At 29.0% G+C, this 18,974-nt stretch overlaps 2 protein-coding genes across 4 annotated transcripts; one reads left to right on the top strand and one right to left on the bottom strand.

Moving 5' to 3' along the window:
* Positions 1–10,765: 10,765 nt before the first annotated feature.
* Positions 10,766–12,862, top strand: LOC137821540 (glycolipid transfer protein 2). Its single transcript, XM_068626180.2, has 6 exons — positions 10,766–11,247; positions 11,339–11,394; positions 11,599–11,729; positions 11,966–12,101; positions 12,318–12,461; positions 12,552–12,862. Exons 1-6 carry the CDS (start codon positions 11,088–11,090, stop codon positions 12,585–12,587), a joined length of 663 nt encoding a protein of 220 aa, XP_068482281.1. The 5' UTR covers positions 10,766–11,087; the 3' UTR covers positions 12,588–12,862.
* Positions 12,863–13,384: 522 nt separating this feature from the next.
* Positions 13,385–16,548, bottom strand: LOC137821538 (endoglucanase 9). 3 transcript variants are annotated; one of them, XM_090295841.1, is made up of 7 exons: positions 15,644–16,479; positions 15,480–15,566; positions 15,259–15,349; positions 14,560–15,021; positions 14,356–14,488; positions 14,099–14,271; positions 13,385–14,007 (listed from the first exon to the last, which is right to left on the bottom strand). In XM_090295841.1, the coding sequence occupies exons 4-7, from the start codon at positions 14,953–14,955 to the stop codon at positions 13,651–13,653; spliced, it is 1,059 nt and encodes a 352-aa protein (XP_090151967.1). In that variant the 5' UTR covers positions 14,956–15,021; positions 15,259–15,349; positions 15,480–15,566; positions 15,644–16,479; the 3' UTR covers positions 13,385–13,650. The 3 variants fall into 3 exon arrangements, 2 of the variants coding, with proteins under 2 accessions (XP_090151967.1, XP_068482278.1); XR_016515813.1 differs by having other exon boundaries at positions 14,099–14,227; positions 15,259–15,566; positions 15,644–16,369; XM_068626177.2 differs by having other exon boundaries at positions 15,259–15,566; positions 15,644–16,548.
* Between the last annotated feature and the right edge of the window lie 2,426 nt (positions 16,549–18,974).

Below are 18,974 nucleotides of genomic sequence, written 5' to 3'. Positions count from 1 at the left end.
GGTGTCTGGATTGGGTGCACATCCTTAACCTAATTTTCATTTCATTAAGGATATTTTAGTCTTTTCATAAGGATGATTGGTGCTGGTCAAAATTGATTGGGTGTAGGGAGAATCTGCCAAACAGATTTTATGATTCTCCATTACACATGACCCACGTATTCTACTTCCCACTTTATCTCTCCTATATATAGGTACCTACTTCCCACTTTCTCTCCACTACACATAACACATTATTTTTTTTACCATACTTCTCACTTTCTTTTCTCTTTCCTTTTCACTTTCATGTAAATTTCTTTGATTAATCTTTCTGAAACCCTGATTTGACATTTGTTTCATGAAATTGTAATTGAAGTTTGTGACTAGAGGGAACGAAAAGACTCAAAAAAGTTGCGCGCTTCATCACAACAATAGGTAATTCTCTTTATATGCATATCAATTTGTTTTTTTTTATCAGCAATAAAATAAATAAATAAATAGGGACCACTTCAGGGGTGGTCCAACCCTTATACATAAATACCTGACAATAACTCCTATTAAAACGTCTGCCTACCAGTTTGTCAAATGGGCTACCAGACCAACTCTACCCAACATTACATAATCAACCTCATACAGTCCAAAGGATTTAAAACCCAACTAGAATACAGGAAATAAGAAAAACGAGATTTCGCATGAATCAAAGACCATACCTTAACTTGCACTGAAGCGAACACCTCAGACACATCTGCCACTCCACTATTAAAGATGACCGAGTTCCTAACATTCCAAATTTCGCTCACAATGCCAACCCAAATTGAACCCCAAACGTCGTTAACCGAAACAGAAGCCTGACTCATCCTGAATTGTGCAAAATTTGTAAAACACTAATTTGTCTTCTAAATTTGTGGTTGAAACATGTGACTAGAGGGATAAGAAGGACTCAACAAGAGGAGACAGAGGTACAGGTGCGAAAGATGAGAACAATTTAGAGTCTCTATACAGGTCCAAGGGTCCAAGGTGAAGAAAAGAGAAGCAAATTTCATTGCATTTTCTTCTTTTGTATATAATATTTTTCAAACAAGGATGATTTTTTGGTTTATTGTTTAATGGTATCATATGTATTCTAATGATTGTCATATATTATTGGTTGTTTATAGACTTAATGAAAAATATTGGTTTAATTCCTATAATTGATCAAATATTAAAAATTATTAAAAAAAATATGAAACTCAAATTCTATTTAATTATTTTTTCGGTTGAATTTGTAGTTTTAAATAAATTTTAATTATTACCAAATACATATATTTTTACCCATAATTAATAAAATATTAAAAATTATAAAAAATATGAAACTCAAATTCTATTTAATTATTTTCTATCTTGAGAGACGGTTTTGAATTCAAATAGTAATTTTGAATTTTAAATATTGAAAATTCATTCATTCTCTTTATCATATGTAACTTTTAATTACTGCTCTCCACTATTTTATTAACCTACTCTTTAACTGTACACTCTTTAACTTCTCATTTTAATGTTATTAAGAGAAATTGTTTTTGAAGAATAAAAAAATACTAAAGAAAGAGAAATAAAAACTACGGATACATACTACTCTTTTGACGGTATACTCTTTAACTTCTCATTTTAATGCTATTAAGAGAAATTGTTTTTGAAAAATAAAAAAAAATACTAAAGAAACAAATAAAAAATGCGGATACAAAGGCACGTCACGGTGTTCCTGCTAGTATCTATACCTATATATAGAGAGGATTCCCCTCTTAACTGCTCTTAATTTTTTTTTCCTATTTTATCCTTATATTAATATTTAATTTTATTATTGTATTATGGTCATTGTGTCATTTCTTATTCCCTTCTTAACTGCTCTTAATTTTTTTTTCTATTTTATCCTTACTTAATAATTTATTGTATTAATTTATTTTGGTTATTTGGACATTTTATAATTTTAAAAATTAATAAAATAATTTTAAAATTTATTTTATTTGTTATTATTTAACTGGAGAGTGGACTGATTAGTTACTTTTCTGTTTTAAAGATCTTCTTCCCTATTAAATAAAAAATTAAAGATATTTGTAATATTTTCTCTTTCCTTTTCACTTTCATGTAAATAAATAAATTCATTCATTCTCTTTGTCATATGTAACTTTTAATTACCACTCTCCACTATTTTATTAACCTACTCTTTAACAGTATACTCTTTAACTTATCATTTTAATGTTATTAAGAGAAATTATTTTTGAAGAATAAAAAAATACTAAAGAAAGAGAAATAAAAAATGTGCATACACACTACTCTTTAATGGTATACTCTTTAACTTCTCATTTTAATTTTATTAAGAGAAATTGTTTTAGAAAAATAAAAAAAATACTAAAGAAACAAAAATAAAAAGTGCGGATACACAGCCACGTCAGTGTTCCCGCTAGTATTAATATAATGGGGATTCCCTCATAACTGTTTTTATATATATCTATACTTCCATAATTGTTTTTGATATATATAACTGTTTTTTTATATATAAAAAAGTTAATTTTATTTTTAGTTATTTTGTAATTTTGTAAATATTAAAACAATTATCAGAATGAAGTTTTTGAACATAAAACAGTTTTGAATTTAGTTTTTTTGAAATATATCTTTATTTCTTTAATTTTCACTCACAATTTCTTTTCAATTTGAATTTATATTTGGAATTTTTATTATCGTTTTTCTCTCCTCCTCTCTCTCACTTTATCTTTTTTGTTCATATTCCCGTTAGTATCTGGGAGTGAGTTTGTTATGGAGTTTCTCATCTTATTCTTTTTTTTTTCTTTTCATTATTATATTTCTCTTTTTTTTTTAGCTTTATGTTAGTAACAATAAATCAAAATTAGTGATTCACAAGAATGATGACGTAATTTCTTTAAGGTACAAAGTTAACTTGACATGATTGATGTGAGCATGGAGAGGATAAATGCATTTTGAACATTCTTGAGGAGAAGAGGAAAGGGATTGGAAAATATAATTTTTTTTTTTTAAAGTTTGTTACAGAGTTTCTTATCTTATTATTCTTTTTTTTTTCTTTTCATTATTATATTTCTCTTTTTTAGTTTTATGTTAGTAACAACAAATCAAAATTAGTGATTCAACCAAAATGATGACGTAATTTCTTTAAGGTACAAAGTTAACTTGACATCATTGTTGATGTGAGCATGGGGGAGGATGAATGCATTCTTGCGGAGAGGAGGGAAGGAATTAGAAAATAAATATTTTTACAAAGTTTCTCATCTTATTCTTCTTCCTTTTTATTTTCATTATTATATTTCTCTTTTTTAATTTTATGTTAGTAACAACAAATTAAAATTGGTTATGTTTATTGTGTTATAAATTTAAATTTGTTTAATCTATTTTTTACTGCAACTTAATTATTAAAATAGTAGGTTGAAACTCATAAATGATAAGAGAAAATGTTTCTATCTTATTTTTATTTAGTGATATTTGATATTTAAAATATATGAATACACATAATAATATACAATATAGTAATAACAAAAAAAATGCAAATGCACAGGCGTTAAAGCGTTTGTGTTTCCGCTAGTATATATTAAGCGAATAATTCAATATTTTATAATGAAAATGAATTAACTGAGAATAAACGTTATGTTAATTGAATAAACGTTATGTTAATTGATCTAAGATTTATATATTTTTTCACTCCTGTGTAATATTGAAGAGGAGTTTATATGTTTCCACGGTAGATTTTTAAAGCCAACATTCCTTTTGAAATCTTTTACTTATTAGAGTTTGATCTCCTTTCGCAAAATAGATGATGGTTTAGTATGATGAGGATTTGTTGCTTATTTGGGTAGTGGTTAATGGTATGTGTTTCCAATGTTGGGTGATGTGTCTTTCTTTTCATTTATTATGTTTATGAAGTTTCTATAATCCTTTTTAGAAGGAAATTAAGTTTTTCTTAAGAGTAGCGGTAGAAGGTTTGATGTTAGGATTTGTGAAAGTACTCTCCATAGTCCTATAACCGTAATAGAAGGTATTGTGAGCAATGTCAGGAATCAATTTCGGTTGTACTTCTTTACTATAGTCAGAATGATATAAGTGTGTGGTTATTTATATATCGTAAATAATCCTTGACTAAACATTTATATAGTTTAATAAGAGAACTATAAAGATTATCTTAAATATGGAATGAAAATCTCTTTACAAAATTATATTTGAGAGTCTTTTAATTTGATTCTTAGTTTGTGGAAATTTCTCAAATCATGAATATTCATGCATTTATTTTGATTTTTCAATAAAGGTTGTGCAATTTTCTTCATTCTCTTACCTTAATCCTTTATTTTACTCACAATTATTTATTTGTTCTTGTTTTTACATTGAAACCAATATAAATTAAATAAATTTTTCCATGAGATTTCATGCTTTTGCGAATAATAAGTCTAAAATTATGGAGTTTCTCTTTTCCAACACCTCTTGAGTTGATCTTCCAACCTTCTAAGGTTTATATGAAGTCTTTTATTACCAAAGTATTGAGACAATCCCCATCCATATTTTCTTAGACACAAAACTCCTTGTCTCTTGATGAAAATCATCTAGCCACAATACTCATGGCTAAGAGGACAGAAGAAGATGAAACCTCAATTATGAAGACTCTACTTTGAAGAGTTTTTAAGATTTTTTTCTTCTTCTTAATCTTATACAAGTTGTAAAAGTATATATTCTTCTTTTTATTTTGTAAAAATATAAGTGAGCTTCCTTTGCGCCTTGATTTGTGCTTGAAAAGTCCATCAAGAACCCTAAAATTTTCTACCAAAGTTTTGAAAGAATAGTGACAAGAAAAATTTATATCTACTTTGGACAAGTTGTATTTTTAGTCCCACATCTTTTAGGATAATGTTGAAGGGAGCTATGTCATCTATTTATAAAACCTCTTATATAATGTACAACCAACTTTGAGTCAATGAGATATGGATTGATTGAAATTTTTTCTCTAATTCTCTTGGATCATACATAGAATTTTTTTTCTAGTTATTTTTCAAGGGTTTTTTTTAAGAAGAGGAACAATAGAAGAGAAGCTTCATCATCTTTTTATTCAAATAATCCAACCTAATTCCTCTTAAACATAGATCTCAAACCAACCTAATTCCTCTTAAACATAGATCTCAAAATTAAGTTTAAATAACACATGCAAATACTACCATAATTAAAATAAATCATGCGCAAACCCTTTTTTAATCCAATTTCATTTTTTTCTTAGTTTGCTTTCATTCTTGCATAAACCATATTCTTCAATATTCTACTCGCTTTTGGTAGGGGAATTAGCTTTCAAATATCATGAATTGTCCAATCAATTAACTTTTTATTTTTTATTTTTAAATAATCTTTAAACTTTTACTTCTCTATATTACCTTCATGTATTGATACGAGTTTCATTAACGGGAGAACTAGCATGCTAAAAAAAGAGGTTTTAGGAGCCTAGTGAAAAAAAATCAAATAAAACATCTTTACCAATCAAATATACTCAAACACTCTATGAAAGGTAAAAATTAAGGAACTTAATTAAAAAAAAAACTTTGCTTTAAAAATAATAATAAGTATAAACAAACTTCTTGTTTACTTTCAAGAAAATTTAGAAATCACCAAGAAGAATGATCAAGAAGGACCATCAACAGTATTATATATTTAAAGATATAACAATATATAATAACATAAAACATGAAAAAAAATTAACCATTAATATAAAAAAAAATACACAATCTTGACTGTTAAATTCTTCTAAAATAGAGGACCAATATAATTTCAAAAGGATCTCACAATCAACCATTTTTCTCCCTTCAAAAGTTATCCTAAAAGAAGTTATTACGGTTAAGTTATTGACAAGTCTACTAAATTAAGTAAGTATAAGAATGATGAAAATAAGTAATAGAAACCAACATGAATAAAATACATTTTTTAATGAACAAGCAAGGATAACAAACAAATAAGGATTTTTTTATAAACATGTTATATTTTTTTTATTCCAAAGAAAATAAAAGTGTTTAGTTATAAAAATTTATCAGGATTAAACTTTACTATCTCGTGACTTTAAATTCAATATTAAAATTAAGGTTTAAATATGCTTGTAGTTCTTTAAATTGAGATATTTTTTTTAGTCTTTTAATTAAAAAAATTGTTTTTAATTATTGATAGTTGTCGTTTTGCTGTCAAATTAATATGAATTTAGCGTAGACTTCTCCAACACTAAAGAGATGATAGTATAATTGTGGTCAGTCGTCTCCCAACGAATCCAATAGTGATTCAGTTAACCGAATTCAAAATCTATCTACAAGTAATGAAAAGTTAGTAATAACAATAATAATAAAAAGGGGTTAAGATAATTATGCAGAAAATATAAAAGATATTGAAATAGAAAATAAGAGAAGTTGATCCCAAGTTCTTCCGTTATTGAATTCTTCACAGGTTATCTAAAGATTAATCTTTTCTCAATCCTCCAACAGAGTTAAACCAGATTGAACATGCGCTGATCTAATTCAACTGAAATTCACCAGTATAACATGTGTCTATTGGTTTAATCAATACCCACTTTGTTCCATGCGTATTCTCCATGGAAATGCTTACCTCCTCTCTCTTGAATCATGCGCCAAGAAATTAATTAGAACGATGCGAACTAACTAAGAAATCAAAGTTTAAGACAAGGAAGACTCTCAATCATGCGTTCAAGTACAACCTCTCACAAAAACTAGTTTTCCAGAATATTAGACAATAAAAACAACTGCTATAGAGAATTAAAAATTGAAACTTTTATTGAACAAAACCTAAGAAACTCAATGAGAAATTACAAAAGAATCAACCAAAAAGGTTTAGTCTTCCATGCGGAGGCAAAACAAAAGAATTACTATGAAGAAAATAAACTAAGAAAACCCTATGAAACTTTTCTTTTCTTCTTGATGCTTGTGTCCTTTATAGACTTTTCTGCTCCAAGGATCTTGAGAAAATATTGCAATTTAGATTTTGTAAACAGTTTCCACTTTCCATAATTCTTTTTATTTTGCAGAAGATTTGCTTCTAATTCTCTTTCTGGGATCTTGTAGCTTTTATTTTCTCTTTCTTCTCTTCAAAATTTGTTTCCTGTTTTGTTCAAGAAGCAACTTGGACTTTTGCATATTTGATCCATTTATAAAGGTAGATGCTTCCTCCAGATAATTTACTCTAAAAACACAAAATTAACTAGTTAAGGCCCAAATAAACCCAATTATAAGAATATTAATTAAAATAATGAATTTATTTATTATTATAGTCCAATAATCTATGAATAAGACTAGTGAGTGTGAATAAATATATGCTCATCAATTATTTAATATTGTCAAATATTATTTGTAGTTTTTAGGATTGGACATCGTTAATGTCATTTACGATGTAGCAAATGGTGATCAGCTTAATATTTGTCATGTGAATTTATTTAAGTGACATGATTTTTATTTCTTTTGAAAGTTTATTAAATTCTTAGATGATGTTATGTTAGTAAAATTTCCTTTTGAATACTTATTTGAATTCTTAGTTAACTATGCAAACACTTCACAACACCAAGATTTCCCATTTTACTTCAACAATCCAACATCTCATTTGAATACACAATAATCACAACACCAATCAAAATCTTTTTATTAAGATCAAACATTGTTGTACCACATTGTAGTTTGCGAGACCCCTCATTGTGTTCATTATTATTGAGATCTTGCGAGAGAGTGTGGTGGTGTCACGAAAGATAAGTGTTCAGTGAAATTCTTTAAATTTGTTCTTATTGAGTTGTGTATCATAACTTACTAGAGACCAAAAGCTAATAATAATAAATGGTTAATGGTTGATGATCATCCTTTTAATTCTTAAAACAAACTCATCTATGTATGATCACCAAAATATTGCAATTAATTATAAATAATATAGAAATTAACAAAATCTAATCAAATTTTAACAAGTTATCTAATTGAATTAAATTTACATAAAAAGAATCATGAATAAACTATCATTTAAAAAAAACTTTCATGTGAGACATTACTATGCAAATTGACATCTCAGCTAGACTGACACATCAAGTAACAACAATCTTTTGTTATCACATGAAAAAAAAGTATTATTAAAAAAAGAAAAAAAAAATTATAAAAATATAGGGAACTAGACCAAAACTCATATGTTAACAAAAACGATACATAAGAAGAGTATATTATTCATAAAGAATTCTAAGAACATACTAAATGAAAGCCTATTATACTAATGAAAGTATTCTCTAGGAATAAATCCTAAATTAGTCAACTTATCATTACACACATTCCCTTCACGAAAAATATGAGTAACCCTAAACTTGATTTTCCCACCGTAATTAAGACAAGTATTCCATCGATTATGAAGCATTCATCAATTACGAAGCATCTACGGAACATTGGTTCTAGCATTAAACGCAACACAAATCAAGGCAAAATCACATTCAAGATAGACATTAGTAACCCCATCTGTTGAGCTTCCTTCATAGTATGTATAAATCCATAAAACTCAGCAACCAAAGTCGTATGAACTTCAAGAAACGTAGAGAAAACACCAATAAACTCTCTCATACTCCTACGAAAAATACTTCCACAAGTAGCAAGTATCCCTAACAACCCCATCAATGTTAATTTTAACTCAAGTCTGATAAATGAAACTCCCATTTAAAGGAAGAGGATAAAGAACTTTACCACTACTAGTATTAATACCAAAAAACTTAATCACGTTGAAATTCGACATATAATTCTTCATTGAAGCTTTAAACGAATTTTCCACTAGACAAGTTAAATCTTTAATTACCGAAATAGCCGTAGAAACATCCATCTTATCCTGAAATCTAGCATAATTTATCATATGCCATTTCATCCAAGTAGAAAAAGTTATCACAACAAGCTTAATTAATTTAACCAAATGACTACCATCTCACTTTTAATTAAAGAAAGAAGATCATCTTTATTAGATAAATGAGAAGTAAGAAAAATTTGTCGAATTTAACTCTAAATATGCAAAACATTAGAACATTCAATAAATAACATATTATAAAAATTATTAATGTTGTCTACTCTCACATACTAAAAATAACATTATACAAAATAAAAGGATTTAAAAGAATTTTTTTATGAGATTACCAAAATAAGTTGTATGTACTCAATTTGAACAATTAAAAACATATTTAAATTTTTAATAAACTTAAAAAATATGTCATTCAATTAAATTTACATGACAAATGATAACCAGACTATCATTTTTCACATAATCAGTATCACAATGGAGACTAAAAATACCATTTTTTTTTCAAATTAACGAACTGGAAAGATATTTTTTTTAATTAAAAGGCCTATCATATAACTTTGCAACTTGAAAAAAAAAACAAGAACTTTCTTGAGCCTAAAGTCAATTATATGATCTTACCTTTAATTTTAATCTCTTGGGTCATAAATTATAAGTTTCACTTGCATTAAGCTTGAGATAATCAAACAACTAGAACCTATTCTTATTACGTTATTTCAAGTCAATAAATGTATTTTTCGAAGTTGTTAAATTTTTAAAGACTCTTTTTAGTAGATAGAATATATATTTTTATATTTGTATTTTTATAAGTTATATGAAGATAAATAAATTATTAATTTAAAATATTTAGTAACATATTGAATATAATTATACTAAGTTAATGAAATTGGCTGATTATATTTTCAATGAAATAAATGTTGTCTTAAAAATATTAAATCAATTGAAATCTATTATAATTTTTTAACTCTCCAACTAATAATAGTGAAGTAAAATCTATATGAATTTTTTTTTATCAAAATATTTACATAAATAAATCCATTTTACTGTTTAAAGTTTTATCTAATCTGCTTTTTAGGGGGAAAAAGTATTAAAGACAAAAATAATAAAAAATATATTAAAAACAAAAACAAAATCCAATAATATTAAAGACAAAAAAATATTTAAATCTTCTTAATTTACATAAAAAGAACTGAATTAAAAAAACGGGGTGTATGTATCAAATTAAGAATGTGTTATACTTATAAAAAAATAAATTGAAGTATGGATAGAACGTAACAATAACATAAACCAAAACAGTAACATTTTATACCGAGACACTGAATTAATAATTTTTTTTTACGGAGAATCCGTTTTACGTACATGTTTAACCTTAAAAGTATGTTAAAGTGTTAGAGTGGTTTTTCAAAAACAGAAAAAAATGTTAGACTAATTTGAGAAGTTATAATTGAATAACTTCTAGGAAAAGAAGAGAAAAGCCTCCAAAAAAATTACTTCTTTCACATAATGCTTTGATATTTTATGTTCACTCAACCAAACAAAACAAAGTTGGTTTGTCTCTGTAATGAACCATACTTTTGTGTTCATCATACGAGAGGGGCCTAAGGAGTAGTTCATTCTCCCCCAATTGTGAAAGCATATCCTACTATTGTCAGTTCTGATGCAAGGCCCAATAGGGCAACATTCAACACCAGAATGAATAAATATTCTAAGTAGCAGTAACAACTAACAAGGCTGTAACAGTTAGTGTCAGGTCGAGATAAACGGCTACAATCTCTGGTCTTGTCAATTTCAGCATGGGACCTATACAAATTTGATTTATTCGGATAATGTTTCATTAACATAAGGTAAGGGATGGATTGATGATAACTACAAGGTCAAATATAAAGTCACCATCAATGACTTACAGAGGAAACTGATAGCACAAGAATATTATAAACAAATCAATTGAAAAAAAAATAGTTGAAGCCAAACTAGATGTTTTACTAGATGCGTAGAACAATTAAATAATTGGCAAGGTGGGCAAAGCAAGATTCACTCCTTGGTTCAACCACTTGATCAAAATTTTGAAATTTCTCTTACTCTCTCTCTCTATCTGGGAGCAAGTATAATATATATATATATTTCAACCAATTAACTACAGTTGGAAGTTGAAGGCTTGAAGCTAGCTAGCTAGAGGTATTAATAGAAGCCAAGTTGTGTATTGGAAACTGCATACATAACTTAAATGTTTGTATGTCCGAGAAGTGGAAGAGGGAGAGGGAGGGAAGATAATAAGGAGAATGAAGAGGAGTAGAGATATGGAGAAGAGATCAGAGATAAACTCTGCCATTGAAGAGTTGTCCTTGCTAGCTATAGTCAAACCAGGAGGAAATCATGAGACTGCACACATCCCAACCAAACCTTTCCTATCTCTATGCTACATGGTTCTACAAGTTCTTGGTGGGTTTACTTGCTTGTTTTTATTTGAAAACATGAATGTGATGTAACACCAAACACATTGTCTTTATGCTTGATTGATGCTCTCTTGCAGATAAGATAGGCCCAACGATGGCTGTTTTGAGACAAGACGTTCACCAGAATATTAAGGTACAAATTAAATTTGAGACTCTCAATTGATTCAGTTCACTTGAAGGAAACTACCTCTGCATGCCAATTATTGGGATCTTCTAAATTTTGTGTTTCTTGTCTAGTTCTATGAGATCTAATTTTCAGTTAGCATATAATTGCACATTGATCTAACAGTCAACTATCAATTATCGGCTTGTGCTATTAATTTCTATGTCTCTGCAGAGATTGGAAATGATGCATGAATTGAACCCCTCAATGAATTCAAATTTGGTTGAAATATTGAATTCAGACGCTAGCAAAGGCAACACAAGAAAGAAATTTAGTTGTAGTAAAGCCTTTCTTTGGCTCACTAGGTAAACATGTGCATATATTATATTATTGTTTTCTTTTACTATTTTGTTATTCCTAACACCTGGGTTAGGTTGTATCATCAGTTTCTTTCAGCTCTAAAAATTGTTGAGAAAAAAGGACAGGCCAATAACTGTTACTCAGATTAAGTAACAGAACAAGAGATTATCTTTCCTTGTATAGTACATATTCCCTTTGTGTAAGTTGCTTAATATTCACTTACAAATGTGCAACTCTACAGATCCCTGGATTTCTCTTCAGCATTGTTACAAGCACTAGAAATCGATCCTAAGAGGAATATGGAGCAAATAGTTCAAGAGTCTTATGATGCAACCTTATCACCATGGCATGGATGGATTTCATCAGCAGCTTTCAGAGTAATAAACACTTGTTCTTCTCTTTCTTTTGTTAAATCAATTAAAACTTGTTGATGGCTTTTACAAGCTAACCTCAACTTGTCTGTTCCTAGCACTTAGTTTATTAACTTCTTTACCGCATGAAATCCCGTGCTTTATATAAAACTTGCAGAGTTTAGCATAGTCATCAAGATTGTGTTATTGCTTCTTGCTGAACTAACCGGAATACTGCTGCAGGTGGCTATAAAACTAGTGCCAGATAGTAAAACTTTCATGGATCTCCTCAAGGAAAGAGATGAAAACTTTGACACCCTAAAGAAGCAAATGCAGATCTTGGTGTCTTTGCTTGTGCCTTTTCTTGAGGATGCTCATTGTATTCTTGTAAGCTTATTTCGTGCTTCCAAACATAACATATATCCGTCACGCTCCTTCAATTTTCTGTCATCTTACCTTATTAATATTATTTTGCAGAAAGTGTATAACCTGGATAGGATTAAGTCAACTTGAAGATAGAAGAATATGTCCAGCTTTGTGTAGTGTATATATTTTGGCTTCCCCTCTCCGTTTTCGTGTAAACGGCTTGTATAGTAAAATTTTCGTCAACACTGATATGTAGTTATAAGCTTGCTTTCGGCTGCTCAATATATAGATGTTATACATCAAATTTGTACAAGTTGAATTCAAAGTTTTATTTTGTCCACAAGGAGGATCTAATTTAGAGCCATGTTACATCCAAAAAGTTGAATATGACAAACGTGAGAGTGTAATTTATACACAAGAAAGGATGAACTGTGTTACTTTTAGTGAAGTATTTTTCAAATCAAAGGAGGAAACCGCATCGAGATAAAGTTGGTTTTCAGTTTCACCCACAGGCTTCCAATCTTCTGCATTAAAATTTCATCTAAATTTGAAGGATGAAGATGTAATGGATCAAACTCAACTGTGAGATCAAAGTGAATCATGCTATTTTAGTTTTGATCTATTATACAGTTTAAGGAGAAATCCACTACTTAATGGTCATGGTTTAGTTATTTCAATGAGTTACATCTATGCTTGCTGTTTATTTGAGCACAACCATTTCTTCTTGTATTGGGCTATAGAAGGGGCTAACAGGCTCCAGTGTGCACTGCTCACAGATTTTCAAAGGTAAATGATACCTTGGTATAAGGTTTAACTTATTATTAACGAAAGTCTTAATTATGATTACAAATATGCACTCTTTTTCTCTTTCCTAAGATTGGCTGTTTCACACAAACAGTTTTTTGGTATTTTGAAGAAATGAAAACCTTGAGGATACTGTTAAACGTTCCTCCAAATAAAGTGGTCTGCATGACCAGATTTTTTCTATTTCAAATGATTTCACAATTGAATATAACACCTTGGTTGCATAAAAAAAATCCTTAAATAACCAATTTCGGGGTCTGTCCTGGCACAAAATTGCATGGTGGATGCGTGAATATTACATTAGACAACACCAACAACATCGTTAAAATTCCATCCATCAAATGATTGACGATTAATGCACATGCTCAATATGGTACAGAATCTAATGGACATGTTCAAATATAGATCAAGTCCATCCCCACAATGTGCTTTTTACGTCACGTGAATTATAAGGAGGATCTTGAAGCGCAATCAGTGCTGCAACTAAGCCTGCATTGCTGGCTATGTTCGGTTCAGTGAACCTTTGGTTGGTCCTCTGATCCATGAAATTGTCATTAGTGTCTGGTCCTCCCACCATGGCTCCCAAAAGAACCTGCGGATTTGGATCTTTAGAGTTTAGCCATCTCTTACCATCGTCACAATTGTAAGGTTGGTTATTCCAAGGGATTGATGCACTTCTATGATGAACTTGGACAGGATACCTGTCACCATAGCCCACTAAATAACTCATTTTCATAGGGTTCTGCCCCAAGATGTAGTTAACCTGAACAACACATGAAAAAAGGAAGCATAAATATACTTTTTCCAATTTACATGCAATGCAACAACCAAATGGTAAGGAAGCTAGGAATTGCCTGAGAAGTGGCAAAATCACGAAGCATTTTCACAGAGAATGAATCAGTCTCGCAACTTGCACCAGACATTTTGAGATGATCCAGGTAATCGCTGTATAATTTACTGAGAAAAGATGCTGTAGCAGCAAACTGGAGTAATGGTTCATTATCAGGTTTCAGGATAATCAATCCACCTATCATTATGCTTAACATGTCATATACATAGGTAAATAATGGCAAACAAACAAAGTATATATGTTGATCGTAGAATTAATTACCAGGTGTCCTGCTAAAGTATTTACTGAATAGATAAGAACACATGTGGGCCTCGGTTAAGTTAGATGAAAGTTTCAAAGCATCCTCATATGGGAAACCAGGATCACGGAAATATCGAATACCGGTTAGCAAAACCTACAAATATCAAAGATCAGATTAAAAACAAATTCTCCTGAAAATTGAGTTTGTGTATCTATTGGAATTACCTCCACAGCATTGAGCTTGTTATTCCAGTAAACAACTCCTTTGTCAACGCTTGATTCATTACCCTTGGCTGAAAAAAAAGTTTCAGTTGCAGTTGCAAGGTAATTAGTGTCTTCAGTAGCAAGAAATAACCATGTTGCTCCCCAAGCCAACTCATCTTGGTAGCTGGTTGAGTTATAAAGCATTCTTGCTTGTTTTCCACATCCATCAACCATGGTGTAAGTCCCTTGTTTTGCAGGTATTGCCCCAAACAGCCTTTCTGCTGCCTCCACAAGTCTCTTTGAGTAATCTCTGTCGTCCTTGAATACCATCGATGCTGCAGATAATGCTGCCACGATTTCACCAGCTAAATCTGTAGCAGAGCCATCGCAAATTGAAACTGATCTCTCATATTTCATATCTTCGGGCCGTTGCCAGCAACTCAAATCACTATGTTCATTGTTAATTCTGATGGTACTTCCAACCTAATCAAATTGAATAAAACAAATAAAAAGGATCAATTTATATTCATATCTATTAGTATTTAATTCAGAATAGGAATTATGGCACAAAAATAAGACTGAATCCTCTCATAAATTTTTTTTAGCATTAATTTAAATTTTGCTTGCATCTCTCATGGTGCCCCCAATAATTTGAACATAATGTGTCATATTATCATACACACAAGATTCATTCTCAACAAAAAAAAAATTGTAACTTGCCTGGGAATACAGTGTCAAGTTTGATCCATCTGCTGAATTTGGCAGAATGAACACCTTGAGAAGGTAGTCACTACCCCATCTAATGATGTCCCTAACATGATCAAGTTCACCAATATCAGCATATTTACTTTGATATTCCATGACAGTCCAACTCAACAAGGTCATTGTATAAGCTGTGGTAAAGGTAAACTTAATGTTGTTGCCAGAATCATAAAATCCACCAGTAAGATCAGTGTTAGCCGAATCCCCATCTTGTAATCCTGAATCTCCTCGAAATTTCACTGGACTGTTGCTTGGATAATGTCCAGCTGCAAAAAAAAAACATAATAAATAGCTGAACTACACCAATAATTTTTTTTTGTAGCAGCACAAATAGAAGTATTACATTTTTGGGCATCATAAAATGTTAGAGCCTGGTTTATTGCCACTTTGAGATTGATTGAAGACCCTTGATGCTTGTGCTTCTGAGGTAAAAAATACACCAATAGAACAGCTGCTAGGATGGCTAAAATTATTGTTACAAGAACAAAAATAAAACAATGAAAGTGCTTCCTGTCAGTGATGACAAGATCGTAGTCAACAGATTTTGGGTATTGAGAAGGGATAGATTCATAGGCGGTGGAAGAGTGAGGAGCAAGTTTAAAATCAAGTGCTATGGAGTTCCATTGGCTAGCTGAAGGAAGAAGGCGACCAGCCTCTGAAACTGTATGCACATATATCACAGGGGCTCTCTCTGACTCAAAAGCAGATGACACTGCTGGTGGCATTATTATGGAGAGGAGATTGCTATATTTGGATCTGTTGAAGAAAAAACTAAAATGAACAAAATAAATCATATATTGTCATAGAAGAATTTGGCTTCTAGTTTCTATCTAAACTACTAGTTTTGCCAGTATATACACACATACAGCTGGTTCGGAAACAAGGCTAAGAAATTTGGAGAACATAATCTTATTTGTTGGTATATGGTTATGAATAATTCTTATTTGCAAAATTCTTAGGCTCACAGCTAATCATATTAACTAACCGTTGCTTTTGTCTAAGTTTAGCTCTCACCCCATAAGTATAAGCTTCAAATATGCTGCAGAAAGTTAGAAAATAATCTCTGTATAATAATGTATATGGTGTGTAAACTAAGAGATACAAAATGTGAGGCTGTCTAATTAATTACTAATGTAACAAAGAGATTTTCAGAAAAGAAAATAATAATCTCCAAAGGTTGATATATTAGTAAATCAATTTGGTTCATATAACTAAACTATGTTATTGGTTGTGTTGGTGAGTTGGGTCACCATAGCTTATTGGAATTGATTTGGGTTGATATTCCAAAGCATGGGTTTTGTCTTTTCTGTGCCGTCCGAATTCCAGCACTATAGGTGTCAAGATTGTATTATAGTAATAGCAATTAAGCTCAAAAGTTGAAGCTGAATGAACAATGAATAAAGCCTAGTCTGAATAATCCTTCCAATAATTTAGGGATGCATATCTTCTCTACTACTCCCATTGTTAATTACTTGGTTTGACCTAATTATAGACGGATTTTTTAAATATGTAAATAACAAAGTAAAATTCAAGAATTTAAGAGATTTAATACATTTTTTTTTCTATTTCCACTCTAAATCATCAAATATTTTCTCTATGCAAAGTTTTGATTTCTTCTTAGAGATGAAACGTTTTGTATTAGATTAATTTTAATTTCTTGATCAATAGCCGTTTTTTCAAATTAAAAACTCTAATTTCTTCGAGCATCTTTGATATTGTTGCTTAGCTGAGTTCTTAAATATAAGAAGTAAACCCAACCTTTATTCATGGTTGGAGCAAGTTTATATAGAAAGCCACATGTAAACAACCATGCTTTAATTAGTCTTTTTTTATATAATTATAGAACTCGCATTACCACATGAAAAATATCAGTAAAATATAAAAATATAAGTAAAAATTGGAGATTAAACCAAACTCACATAAACATAAAAAAAAAAAAAAAAACTCTCTCAAGATATATTTTCAAATTGATCTCTAACCTTTTTTAATATTTATCTTATAAAATTATTTTGTTGTAGTTTTGAAAAGGGTAAGCAGAATATGCATCTAAAGATAACTTTTATTAATTATAAACTTCAAATAAAATAGTGTGCATTTTCCAGATAAACAATGTACGAAGGAATAATAAAAGAATTGGAGTTAAATAATAGATATGGGATTATACATGATTATATAAAATAATTAAAGAATATATAAAATATTGATTCTTCATATATTTGACAAATATTTTACCATTAAACATCACAGCATATCATAAGAATTAAGATTTATTCCTAATATTTCATTATATTAATTAAATTTAATGAGATCCAAGAATCATTTTTAAATTATTTCCTTAAGTTTTAAAATTATAAATTATAGAATCCTCTCATAATTTAAACATTAAAAATAAAAATTCAATATATTTATTTTTAGTTAATTAATATATTGAAACGATTTTAATAAAACTTAATTTTAAAAGATAAGTTTGCATGTATCTTCTTAAAATTTATTATAAAAAATTAAATATTTAACACATAAATAAAAAAATTGAGGATATACTAAATTATTAATATCGAAAGAGAATATTACAATAAATTATAGTCATTCATTATAAGATAAGATGATAATGTATTCAATCACATAAAGTGTCACGTGATGACTTTACATATAATAAAAACACTAGATAACAAAAAATGACGTTTCCTAAGTTGTTTCATGGTGGAAAAGCTTACATTAAGAAATTATATATGCATTCTTATCTCCAACTCCTCTTCATATACTTTTCTCCCCAGCCACTATTTTCTATAAAAGCATGCGTTGATAAAGAACACATTACATTAAGTATGAGTTAATTGTTCAAATAATCTTCATTAAATTTGAAGAAATGTGATGTCTTTTGGAAAAAAATGTTAACAAGATTGGATTTTAGCATGCTCAATTTGTGCTCCAGTCAAAATTTCACGGTTTCAACATTCTTCCCTTGTTAAAGTGTTGGTATGTTATTCTCTTTTTCTTTTTTGTCCTCTACTTAATTCTTTTCTTCTCTTCTTTCCTTTTATCTAAAGAAAAGTCTAAATCATGTAAAAATGTGTATAAGTATATTATTTATATATTTTATTTTAAGATTTTTTATGTTTTAGTTACAAGTAAATACTATAATTTATTTCTTAATATATTTAAGAATTAACATTTTTTTATTTTTCTCATTTTATATAAATTATTTGCAATTTAAACCTCGAAAAAGCTAATATCATGGACTTGCTTATTTAGTTTAGGACATGACATACACCTTAAGAGAAACAATATATTTGGAACTTTTTAATATAAAATAATATTTCCATTACCTTAAATATAAAAAAAAAATACTTAATATTTAGATTTCTTTTAACAATGAGAATTGTGTGTAGTTGATATACGTGATTTAAAATAATTTAGAGGAAAATATTTAAGTGAAACAATTGTATATAAGATGAAAAAAAAGTAAGGAATGTGTGCGAATTGTTTTCTAAATTATTAATTTATCATATGTAAATTTTTATATTTTTTGTCATTTATTTTTTAAATAATTTTATTTATTGAATTTTCCTTGACTTTTTTATAATAATTATTATCGAACTAAAATTATTATTTTGAAAATCATTAATATTTTTATAAAATAATATATTTTCATTTTCTCAACCAATATTTTTCTA

Source organism: Phaseolus vulgaris, chromosome 9, assembly GCF_051622355.1.
Source record: "Phaseolus vulgaris cultivar YP4 chromosome 9, ASM5162235v1, whole genome shotgun sequence".
Classification (NCBI taxonomy): domain Eukaryota; kingdom Viridiplantae; phylum Streptophyta; class Magnoliopsida; order Fabales; family Fabaceae; genus Phaseolus; species Phaseolus vulgaris.
This window is presented reverse-complemented; position numbering and strand designations above follow the sequence as displayed.